The 12,758-nt window shown below is 39.3% G+C and overlaps 1 protein-coding gene across 13 annotated transcripts in view; it reads left to right on the forward strand.

Moving 5' to 3' along the window:
• plekha5 (pleckstrin homology domain containing, family A member 5) overlaps positions 1–12,758 on the forward strand; it is a 148,538-nt gene that overhangs the window by 117,596 nt on the left and 18,184 nt on the right. For 9 of the 13 annotated variants that reach the window (XM_057837499.1, XM_057837486.1, XM_057837484.1 and 6 more), the window contains 9 exons: positions 2,199–2,314; positions 3,437–3,922; positions 4,401–4,881; positions 7,526–7,609; positions 8,203–8,322; positions 8,965–9,018; positions 9,435–9,515; positions 12,102–12,158; positions 12,241–12,321. In XM_057837499.1, the coding sequence (XP_057693482.1) occupies positions 2,199–2,314; positions 3,437–3,922; positions 4,401–4,881; positions 7,526–7,609; positions 8,203–8,322; positions 8,965–9,018; positions 9,435–9,515; positions 12,102–12,158; positions 12,241–12,321 (1,560 nt within the window). Of the gene's footprint in view, positions 1–169; positions 1,868–2,175; positions 2,315–3,436; positions 3,923–4,400; positions 4,882–7,525; positions 7,610–8,202; positions 8,323–8,964; positions 9,019–9,434; positions 9,516–12,101; positions 12,159–12,240; positions 12,322–12,758 lie in introns of those variants that run through there. The other 4 variants (XM_057837496.1, XM_057837488.1, XM_057837490.1 and 1 more) reach the window with 4 other exon arrangements.

Below are 12,758 nucleotides of genomic sequence, written 5' to 3' on the forward strand. Positions count from 1 at the left end.
TTATGATCTAGGGTCCTTCCTAAACCCTGAAAGTAAACAAGTTCTCTTGCCAAGTACAACCAAACAGACACTAAGGAATCTGTGAAGGGCTTCTACTACGCCTGAACGATTTTGGAAAAAACTATTGCTGCGATTTTGGGGGGGGGGGGGGGGGGGGGGTTGCGATATATTGCAATATTATATTGAGATATTAAAACTCAAATTTTCACTAGATGAGTTAAATAGCTGTTTGGAAAGACTTGTAGTTCACTGACCGTGACCACAGTGTATTAATATAATATCGTTTAATCTGTGAATGATGAAGAATGCTGTATGACTGCTGTATGAGAGCCATGTAGCTGCACAAAATAGATCATTTATTGAAAACGGTATTTTACACTTCAGCAGCAGCAAATATATTAAATGACAAAAAAAGAGAAGGTGCATAAGTCCCCTTAGTTGTTCACAAAATATAACAATAAAAACATCTGTAAAATGACAACAAAGTTGTAACCATATTTGAATAAAAATATTAAATATGACAAATAAAATAGCAGGTACAATAGTCCCGAGTTGTTCACAAATTATAACAATAAATAAAAACCTCAGTAAAACAACAACAAAGTTGTAAACATATCTGACCTTAAATATTAAATCTGACAAATAAAATTGCAAGTGCACTGTCTCCTGAGTTGTTCACAAAAATATAACAATAAATATAAAAATGCAAAACAGAAACAGTCTTAAAAATCTTTATACAAAAATATTAAATATGAAAAATATAAGTGCAGCTGCACTATACTTCTGAGTTATTTGAAAAATACAATTTACAATAAATTTAAATATAACAAACAGAAACTCAATTGAACTTGTAAATAACTGAACTGAATAACTGTAATAAATAACAGAACCATTTTAATTCCTGGCTTTCTGATAGCTGTCACAGGAATAAAAAGAAAAGACATTGTATATGTGTATTTGTCTGCATATCGACCACCTTCCTCGCTGAGTAATTCTCAACTGGAACTCATAGGTTTTTGGCCAAGAATACTAGTTTATCCACCATTGCGGGCTTGAGACAAGAATTTTGGCACGTGACAATGTTCCCAGTTGTACTAAAAAGCCTCTCTCATGGGCAGCTCGTAGCAGGAATGCGTAGATACTTGCAGGTATACTTGCATTTCAAATGGTCGAACACTTTTGACGTATTACCTCGTGTTGAGGCAACCACGGCGAAGCGCTGTCGACAGAGGGCTATTTTTTGTTCCAAATGATCTTGTCGATAGGCAAAATACTTCCAAATTTCTGATGTTGATTTTCTTTTGGGGACAAAGTCTTCCATCGCTTCCTTCAACGTGTTGCTTGTTTTTACTTTGAGAACGCCCCCTCCTTTCTCCACTCTGCTGTTCGGCCCCTCCACTTTGCTATAGCAGGGGGAGGAGGAGGGGCCGATGACTGCTGAGATGAAGTGCAGGAGAGAGACTGTGTGGAAAGCATGAAGCGAAACAAAAGTTTGCGTATTAAAAAAAAAAAAGAAAAAGAAAGAAACAATCGCACGTCCTTGCGGTTATCGCGCATTATTGCGATGGCGATGTTTAAATGACAGATCATTCAGGCTTAGCTTCTACCACATAGCCCACTTCTTTTCCAACCTTGGTAACGAGGGAAATGCAAAAGCAGGGCAAACTGCTGCCATTTTTTTCACCCTGTATTTTCTGCAACTTGTTTTTGGTAGTTTGGATTTTATTTTTATTGCAAAGTGGTAAACAGGATATTGACTTTTTCCAATAACAATTCTTTTTCTCTGTCACACTCGAATGTGTTGCTTTGCTGGCTCGGAGGCATCAGTTGAACCATACAGCGTGTCTGCTTTAGGATTCATGACTTGGTAAATATAATTTTCCTATGATAACTACAGCCCTAATCTTGTGAAATGGATTGTATTGATATGTGCTTATTGCCATTGCTTTATGCCTTTTGCTGTCAGTTCTCTATTTAAACCTATTCTCTCCCCCATATTTTCCCAGACATTTATATATTCAAACCAGATGTCATAGATAAGCAGTTTAAGCAACCAATAATAACAACAATAAAAAATAACTTATTGATTTTTGTCTCTGATTTTAATGCTTGAAATGGGTTAAATGTTATGGGTTAAATTCAAATTTTCAATTGATCCGACACTTTCTGTTTTAGATGCCTCTGCAATGTCAACACAGGCAACACACCCCAACATGCGGACATACTACTTTTGCACTGACACAGCCAAAGAGATGGATTCCTGGATGAAAGTGATGACAGATGCTGCTCTTGTGCATTCCGAGCCTGTCAAAAGGTTTGTAAAAGATCAACAATTGTCACCATCCATCATGTTATAATAGAAAAACCTTTCTTTCTCTATTTTTATATTCCCTTTTTATTTCAATACAAGTATGCTAAAATTTCATTCTAAATTGGTTAAGTTGATTGACAGCAATTCAACACAGGCATTTGGATTTTCCATTTCCTGTGTTTGTTAGAGAAGAGTTGACTTGCTTAACGATCACTCAACTTACATGGACAATTTCACTTGGGTAGCCGCATGTGCCAATGCACCCGAATGTGCGCTTTAGGCATATCAGCACAATGTGCAGTACATGCTGTAAATGTCTTACCAACTCATAAGCAGAGATGATAGTCTTTCACATTTTGTGCTAAATGTTATTTAGCAGCCTGCTTCTGTATTGCCCTTTTAGCACGGGTGAGCAGAGGCATAATGATAAAGTGCTTTGTAGCAATGAAGTGCTGCAGAGCCTAAAATCCTCTGAACGGCACTTCGAAATGTATGATGAAGCTAAAGGTGGTCAAAGTATAGCAACACGTGCAGAATTTCAGTTTGTTGATTTCATATGGTTACAGTTAGGTAAATATAGGCTGTCCAAGACAAAGATTGTGCTAGCTATTAAAAAATGTTCAAGCACAATCACTAAAGTAAACCCTAACCCTGATAAATGGAATTTGCTCATCTTTGAAGTGATGACCTTGAGTCTATTTTAGCCCAAGGAGTGGCGTGTCAATTGCCTCCAGACCCCACCTCCAGATTTGTAGAAAGCTGCAAAAGGATTTCAAGCAACTGACCACCACCTTTCAATAATCCTGGGGGCAGACTTTTTTTTTTTGTGGTCATGATAATTATATTTTATTTTTTTTTTAAACTGTGATATCACATTCTATTTTACACACCCGTTCGTCTACTTTAGACATTGCTTTGTAATTTTCTTTTTAAAAGGTAATGTAAATTCCTGAGTTTAATTGAGGTCAGATTATCATTTTTTCAGTATTCATTAATTTTTTTGTTTGGCTGCGTGCTATAATTTTTTTCTATTGTAAAATGGGAGCCCGATGCCATTCGTCTATCTCATTATGTATTAGCGCAGATGTGCTCATAGGTTGTTTCTCCTTTGACTGCCATTATCAGGATGGACAAGCTAAAAGTGGAACAGTGTGGACCTGAGGGGGTTAATCACATAGCCAATCACAGGCCACCGTTGACACAGCCTGAAATTGAGAACAACGAGCGCAACCTTGAAGCTGACCGCCAGCATTCGTCAGAAGAGGACAGGAAGCAGCGAGATGCCGAGCGCTACGGCTTCCATAGTGAAGGTGGAGACCACGATCGCCCTCTCACCAAGATCAACAGTATTAAAATGCAGCCAGCCCAAACGGCAGCTGTCACGGTCAAACATCCAATGCCACGGAGCCCAACAGAGATTGATGGCGCACAGCAGAGTCCCCAAGTCAATGGATCTGGGGAACCCAATCCAACTGATAACAATGGCGTTCCCCCTCAGCTAAATTCAAACTATGAGCCGGAAAAGACTTTGAGTAGAACGAGCTCAATGCAACAACTGGAGCAGTGGGTTCGCACTCAAAGAGGACGAGCACTGGATGATGACACAAGAAGGTTTGTTTGTATCAATAAAATTCAAAGGCTATCAAGTTTTTGTGTTAGAATCGACAAATATTATTTTTTTCATGATACATCTTCCCATGTGTTCCAAATCATCAGGAGAGCTTATAAAATATCATTGCTAACCTATTAAGCATAACAGATCGTTATGCTCAGATGCAGCAAGTATCAATGGCAACATTTTCAGTGTCAGCTGCTCTGAACTTGAACCAACGTGAAGCAATGTTTAGTTATCTCTAGAAAGGTGTAATACGTCCACTGGTGTACTTTTGTTTCTTCTTATGGACTAAATAGACATGAAGTATGTTAGTGTGACTATATTCTGGTAATTTGAGATGATAATGTTAAAAAAGGAAGATTTATCATGATGTTATTTTGTGACGTTTCAGATATTCAACAGGCGATGCGATGGATAATCACCACTGTAATTATATATATTTCTGAAATACTCAGTTTTTTTTTTCCTCCACAGCATCACATCATACCAGACACTCCCTAGAAACATGCCAAACCATCGGATGCTCCATATGCCTCATTATGGCGACAGTTACCGCAGTATGCCCAGAAACAGTATGGCACAGAGGGACAGCATCTGTAGTATGTCACCATCATTGTACGACCAAGCCCTGGGTCCTTCACCGGCTGACAAGCGCCGCTCCGTACGCTCTGACACAATGTGGCAGCTATACGAGTGGCAGCAGCGACAATCCTACAGCAGACCGCCAGGGATCTATGGCCACATGGCCAGCCCTAAAACAATGATCAACCTTTCAGAACATGCTGCACCAACCTACTCTATCCCACCCTCACCCTCCCATGGTTCCCTCTCAATGTACGGGGGCTACCCTCGGCCACGATCGTGCAACATGAGCAGTGCCCGCTCTGAGATCGCTTCTCCCATTTACCAAAGAGACATGAGCATCGACAGGCGACAAAGGCAACAAATCCCCAAGGTTAGTCGAATGCTGAATGAAAAGCACAAAATAAGACTATTAAGTTCTTTGTTAAGGGTTCTGTTTTCATCAGCATGGGCTGGTCAGCACTATTTGAAACACATACCTGCTTTTGTTGTAAGCAGGAAGGTGATCGCTAGAGCTGAAACAAATATCGAGCAATTTGAGTAACTCGAGTTTAAAACCTGATCCGACTAATTTTAATCGCCTCGAGGAATCGTTTAATTTTGCCAGCTCTATGCATCACGTTTTGCCCCAACTACTTTTAATGCCGGACAACTCGGTGACGTCACGTGCGTAGAGGGGGAAGCAATGATACCTGACTGCAGCCCACAGCCGCTACAAACAATGCAGACGTTGCCAAAAACTACACCCGCATGATGCTACTGTGGTAGCAGATAGCGTCTGAACTACTGTACATGCGAAATGACAGACTCAGCGGCGTTAGTAAACAACCGCCATCTTAAAGCAGTAGACTTCTCAGTGCTAATAAATAAGATTAACATTACTGTCCCTTGCTCACGTAACTTTAGCCCTGCGGAGGGCTAGGTTTCTAGTAATTATGACTACTGTGGATGCGTGGCTAACGTGTCCGACATACAGGCTTTATTTAATCGATAAAAACAGCGCTGTAGAGTGATGAGGGAGTAAAATAAAACAATAATAAAGCTAACTGTCAATTTTAGTTCAGTAGTCATTGCTGGATAAAACACCAAGTAGCACTGGTCCCTAATGTGCTCCAACACAGCAGGTATCATACATTTATTTTGAACACTGCAAAAACTCAAAATCCTATCAGGACTTACAGTTTAGACTAACTTAAAACTTAACTAGAACTTAAAAATAACTTGACACAAATGGAAATTCAATTGTAACACGTGGTAAAAACACTTAACTCTTTAGTGATGTGTGTTATCAAGCGTAATAACATTTTTATGTAAGAAATATGATTTTTTTTTTTTTTTTATAAGACCTCGAAGGTTTTTGAGTGAAAGCCGTGAATTTTTTCTTTTTTTTTTTTTTTTTTAAAGTTACATATGTGATGCAATTGTTGGCCGTTTTCAACAAGGTACATCGAAAATAAAGACATTGATTGTCTGAAAATGGTTCAATTTTAGCTGAAATGTCTTGATTTCTCATATGTATTTATAATTGCTTTTTACCTAAAAAATAAATAATAATAATACATTTTATTTATAAAGGTTTTATCAATGCTCAAAGACGCTTTACAGTTGATAAAAAGAAAAACAATAGAGAAAAGAATTACAAATTAAAAGCCAATTTAAAAAGGTGAGTTTTTAACAATTTTTTGAATGTGGGAAGATCAGAACAGATGCAGATGGGTTTAGGGAGTGAGTTCCAAAGTGAAGGGGCAGCAACGGAGAAGGCTCTGTCCCCCCACGTATGGTGTGTTATTTGTGGGGGCAGTGCGAGAATGTTTCCATTAGATGAGCGGAGGTGGCGGGAGGGTGTGTGGGGACAGAGAAGGTCCGTGAGGTAAGGGGGAGCCAAGTTATCAAGTGCTTTGTATGTGAGAAGGATGATTTTGAACTGTATCCTGTGTGAGGTGGGAAGCCAGTGCAGTTTGTGGAAGACGGGGGTAATGTGATTCCTATAGGGGGTACGGATGAAAAGGTGTGCAGCGGAATTCTGGATATATTATAGTTTATTGAGGAGTTTAAAATATGTTTTATCCGATTACTCGATTAATCGATAAAATTTTCAGTTGAATATTCGATTACTAAAATATTCGATAGCTGCAGCCCTGGTGATCGCTGCCAGCCCCACCCTATCAAAATGGATTGGACGTCTATTGCTGTTAATCGGTGTTTTTAATATGGATAAACTTCTTCTAATAACCTCCAAAACACATTCTCTGTGGATACTATACATATACCTGGACTATTAGGGATTGAGAACAATTCTGATTCAATGGCATGATAAAACGGTGAATATTTCATGAAATAGCTTTTTTCTTAACTATGGACCTTTAAAAATACAGTATATTTACATGGGCAGACTAATCAAATATAACTGATTTGTTACCAGATGTCAAATCAAAATGAAATTATGTCTATGTGGGATGTTATTGTATTTGGTATTCTTATACCAAGAAGAAATTAGAAATGTGTTTTTCCTTTATTCAAACATCCAGTACAGGCCAAAGGTTTGGACCCATTTCATTTAATGCAACACAGGTTCCAACCCCATTGATAAAGCAATAAATTCCACTAACCCTGAAAAAGCATACCTGTGAAGTCAAAAAACATTTTAGTTGACTCCCTCTTGAAACTCATCAAGAGAATGGCAAGATTGTGCAAAAAAAGTAATCAGAGCAAAGGGTGGCTACTTTGAAGATACTAGAATATTATATATGTTTTTAGTTTTTTTTCTTTTTTCTAAGTATATAATTCCACACGAGTTCATTCATAGTTTTATTACCTTCGGTGAGAATTTACAATGAAAATAGTCATGGAAATAAAAGACAACACATGAATGTGACGATGTATACAAACTTTTGTCCTGTACTGTACGTTGAAAACCTATCGAAATGTTCCAAATGATTGAATCAAACATTTACTTACATGTCTTGTCTTTTGTCTCTGTCTTGAAACATTTACTTATCTGAGTTTGTCTCTCTTAGTATGGCTACCCACCTGATAGGAGGTCAATGCCCGCAGGAATTCCGGTCCAGTCTGTCACTGCCCTCTCTCTCCAAGGCAAAAGTGTAAGTCTTGCAGGAGTCTTCATTGGTCTATTCGCTATGTGTTATCAAAATGCATTTACTACACTGTTATAATAAGTTTAAGTGTAGGGTTTGTTTTGACGTTTTGTCTTAACGATTTCATCCTCCCTTGACTAACTCTGGGTGATTTCTGTCCAAGATGACCTTGTGGCAAATTCTTGAGATGGAATCAGAATGAGGCAGAGTTGTCTTTTCTGCAAGTGCTCAAATTAAGTCTGTCCTGATTTAAGTCATTCGTCAAAAGTTTCTTCGTGCCAGCAGAGATTTAAAAACGCTGTCACTCACAACTCTTTAAGCCAGCTCAGGAATGTACGTCAAAGTTACTGTCGATAGTGTATGAACTGCGCTCCGTTATCAATCCTAAACTTCAATTCTTTCTCAGGCGCAAGTGTGCAATATGCATGCTGCAACACCTTGGCTAATCATATTGTTGTGATCCGCATGAAAATTCACTACCTGGGCGCACTGATGCATCTCCTGTCCTGGTGTGTTCTCTCCTTTCTTCTCCTCCCACTACGATGTCCCTGCTTGATAATGGTTGTATGCGCCCCACCACAACCTCACCTCCTTTGCAGCCCGAGGAACTGACTTTGCTTCTGATAAAGCTGCGTCGGCAGCAGGCAGAGCTAAACAGTATACGGGAGCACACTCTATCACAGCTTACGCAACTTAACATGGATGGCGACAACCAAAAGGTCAGCCAGCACCCCTAAAGATTCCTCTGGAGCCATGTTTGTTACTGTGTGATGTTTATGCCATCCATCTCCCAGCTCAGCTATCCATACTGATAGTCTGTATAACAAGACCTGTTTTACTGATAGAGGGCATATCAACTACTGAGCAACACTCTAAAAAACAGTAGGTTGGTTTTAGTAGGGCAAACAGTAGCTGATTATTTTGCTTCTTTTAAAGAGTCCAGACAGATGTTAGTCAGGACAAAACTTAAAGCCATTGGCAAGCTTAAAGTAGTAGGGCCCATGTAATACAGTCAAATCACCCCACACCCCCGCCCTTCCCGAATTTCTAGGTTGCCTATAAGATGTCAGACTAGAGATTTGACTATTTTGGGTCAGCAGGATGTGGGTTGAGGGTTTGCCATCGCTTCAGACTAAAAAATGTTGTGACACAAGCTAAGCCCAGCTGTGATATGTCATAGTGGCTGAATTCATTTTTTTTCAGTAGAGTGCAAGTATACTGTGTCCTCAAGTGTCCCTTTCCTCCTCCCTTTTCTGCCTTGACACAATGACATTCATGAAAGTGTGAGACAAAAAAAGGAAAACAGAATGGCCCTCATTTGGTATCCTTCTTCCTCTTCTTCTCCTTACCTCGGACACTAGAACGATGCTCTGTCACATCATCTCCAAAGGACTCTAATGTATTTGGACAATCAGGTGGGGTAATGCATGGTTGCATGGCCCTTGCTTTTTTGTCAACCTGTTGTCCTTCTGCTTGATAGCACTGTCTTCCCTTAAATATGGCTGTTTACCTGTCTGTCAAGTAGTAAAGTATATAGAGATAGTTCGATGAGCAATATGTAGCTGGTGTTCATTGCATTTATTGCAAGGCAAATTTTCTTAACAGTCTTCCTAAACATTCAGTTTTTAAAAAAGTACAATAATAAGTGAAAACAACTGAGAATCTACTAATGGTAACTGTTACACTGGTAACTATAAGTATTGGTGTGGCTGTGTTTTGATTCAAAATACATATGGTGCATAGTATATCGTAATCAACAGCTTTGTAAGTGTTATGCTTGAAGTGCAGTGTTGTTGTAAACTGACTACTGCTCCTCTTCATGCTGGACTAGCTGAAGGAAAATGATCCTTTAATCATCATGACTCACACTTTGATTGAGAACTCGGCCCCAAGGCCTCAACTTTACAAGCAAGTAAGGCCAACTTAAGGATTTGCTCCGCCTCATCCTCACGTTGGCTCTTTTTAAATGTTTTTGTTTTTGTTGTTGTTTTTTAATCTTTTGCAACACTCTGCCTTCAGCGTCCAAGTCATCACTACATGAAGATTGGTCTCCCTGTATTATGTTGTATAGCCATTCATTGCTTTGACTGTTGTCATGTTGCAAAGTCATGGCAACAAGAACATGACTTGGAAAAGAGAAGTATAAGTGCACACTTCACCATTCTGTCAGTGCTCTTCCTCATACTTAAGGTCTCTTGTGGGCTGGAGCCTGGGTACAGTAAAATTTAGACACCTCTGTTATAAAATATTATTTAGTTGTGATTTCTAGCTGCATTGTCACCTGTTCCGTTGTTAAGCAGTTTGTCGCACTTGCAACCCACCACTCCATTTGACAATCTGCATGTTCTGGGGGGAAGATTCTCACATGCTAATCAATCTGTGATGAGATCCAACAGATTAACAATGTTCATTACTGTATTAGACATGCAGTAGTTGTTCATCACTGTATTAGACATGCAGTAGTGGAGTTAATTTGAAATGTTATCAAACTCCAGGCTGTTTATTTGCTATTTGGCCTCACTCAGCCAGCACAGTGGATAAGTCGTAACTCTCTGGGATAGGATATGATTAAAATGTTAGTAAAGAATATATCCAGTTTAGAAAGACAGATTATTAACATGTCTTACCCATGCATTTACAGTGCCTTGCAAAAGTTTTCGGCCCCCTTGAATCTTGCAACCTTTCGCCACATTTCAGGCTTCAAACATAAAGATATGAAATTGAATTTTTTTGTCAAGAATCAACAACAAGTGGGACACAATCGTGAAGTGGAACAACATTTATTGGATAATTTAAACTTTTTTAACAAATAAAAAACTGAAAAGTGGGGCGTGCAATATTATTCGGCCCCTTTACTTTCAGTGCAGCAAACTCACTCCAGAAGTTCAGTGAGGATCTCTGAATGATCCAATGTTGTCCTAAATGACCGATGATGATAAATAGAATCCACCTGTGTGTAATCAAGTCTCCGGATAAATGCACCTGTGATAGTCTCAGGGTTCTGTTTAAAGTGCAGAGAGCATTTTGAAAACCAAGGAACACACCAGGCAGGTCCGAGATACTGTTGTGGAGAGGTTTAAATCTGGATTTGGATACAAAAAGACTTTCCAAGCTTTAAACATCTCAAGGAGCACTGTGCAAGCCATCATATTGAAATGGAAGGAGCATCAGACCACTGCAAATCTACCAAGACCCGGCCGTCCTTCCAAACTTTCTTCTCAAACAAGGAGAAAACTGATCAGAGATGCAGCCAAGAGGCCCATGATCACTCTGTATGAACTGCAGAGATCTACAGCTGAGGTGGGAGAGTCTGTCCATAGGACAACAATCAGTCGTACACTGCACAAATCTGGCCTTTATGGAAAAGTGGCAAGAAGAAGGCCATTTCTCAAAGATATCCATAAAAAGTCTCGTTTAAAGTTTGCCACAAGCCACCTGGGAGACACAACAAACATGTGGAAGAAGGTGCTCTGGTCAGATGAAACCAAAATTGAACTTTTTGGCCACAATGCAAAACGATATGTTTGGCGTAAAAGCAACACAGCTCATCACCCTGAACCCATCATCCCCACTGTCTAACATGGTGGTGGCAGCATCATGTTTGGGCCTGCTTTTCTTCAGCAGGGACAGCGAAGATGGTTAAAATTGACGGGAAGATGGATGCAGCCAAATACAGGAACATTCTGGAAGAAAACCTGTTGGTATCTGCACAAGACCTGAGACTGGGACGGAGATTTATCTTCCAACAGGACAATGATCCAAAACATAAAGCCAAACCTACAATGGAATGGTTCAAAAATAAACGTATCCAGGTGTTAGAATGGCCAAGTCAAAGTCCAGACCTGAATCCAATCGAGAATCTGTGGAAAGAGCTGAAGACTGATGTTCACAAACACTCTCCATCCAACCTCACTGAGCTCGAGCTGTTTTGCAAGGAAGAATGGGCAAGAATGTCAGTCTCTCGATGTGCAAAACTGATAGAAACATACCCCAAGCGACTTGCAGCTGTAATTGGAGCAAAAGGTGGCGCTACAAAGTATTAACGCAAGGGGGCCGAATAATATTGCACGCCCCACTTTTCAGTTTTTTATTTGTTAAAAAAGTTTAAATTATCCAGTAAATTTTGTTCCACTTCACGATTGTGTCCCACTTGTTGTTGATTCTTGACAAAAAATAAAAAATGTATATCTTTATGTTTGAAGCCTGAAATGTGGCGAAAGGTTGCAAGGTTCAAGGGGGCCAAATACTTTTGCAAGGCACTGTATATTACCACTGGGTTGTGTTGAGGGAGACAAACGGCTGGCAATGAATTGTCCAACAACAATTGGTTTCTGCCCCGAGACAACTGGTATTTTATTGGTTTTCTACCAATATGTATATAGTGTACATTTCTCAAGGAGACAAACGAATGATGATGCTGCTGCTACATTTGAGCGCAAGACAATAATGCATAGTGCACAATAGAATTTAGTGACTAATGTCTTTTTTTGCTTAACAGCTAAACCCAGCAGACTCCAGAGAACACACCTACATGCCCGAAGAGGGGGACATTGACGTATGCTCAGTTTTACTTAATGAACATGCCTTGTTCAGCTACACATCCAAGTTCACAACCCTTGAATTTGCTTCATCCCCAGAACAAGCTTAGCCGATTGTGTGAGCAGGATAAAGTGGTGAGGACACATGAGGACAAACTTCAGCAGCTTTACAGAGAGAAGGTGACTCACTACTGAATGACTCGATATTGCTTTGCTTTTCAGTTATAAGAAAGAGGAGAATAGGGCCTCTGAATAGGGTTACTCGCCATGTACTCTTCTGATTATTTATTGAATGACAGCAGATAAACATAAATACAATAAACAAAATGTGTCTGTAAATAAATAACGTACATAATAAACAATAACATAGGACTGACTTTATTATCTTCATCTTAACAATAATGGTATCAACTATAATATTAATCATGATTTTACTATAACACATTGATTTTATTATTTCTCAAATTAAATATATTGTACAATGTCATCAAACGTATTTATAATTTCATGGTCAACCTGCTCAGCACCGTCTAATGGCACAAGTTTCACACAAGTGGATACAAGCAGAACTACACACACAAGCCAGGAAGTAAAGTGTCGGTGTTAACACAAGCTGT

The sequence above is a fragment of the Corythoichthys intestinalis genome, chromosome 5 (assembly GCF_030265065.1).
Source record: "Corythoichthys intestinalis isolate RoL2023-P3 chromosome 5, ASM3026506v1, whole genome shotgun sequence".
NCBI lineage: Eukaryota > Metazoa > Chordata > Actinopteri > Syngnathiformes > Syngnathidae > Corythoichthys > Corythoichthys intestinalis.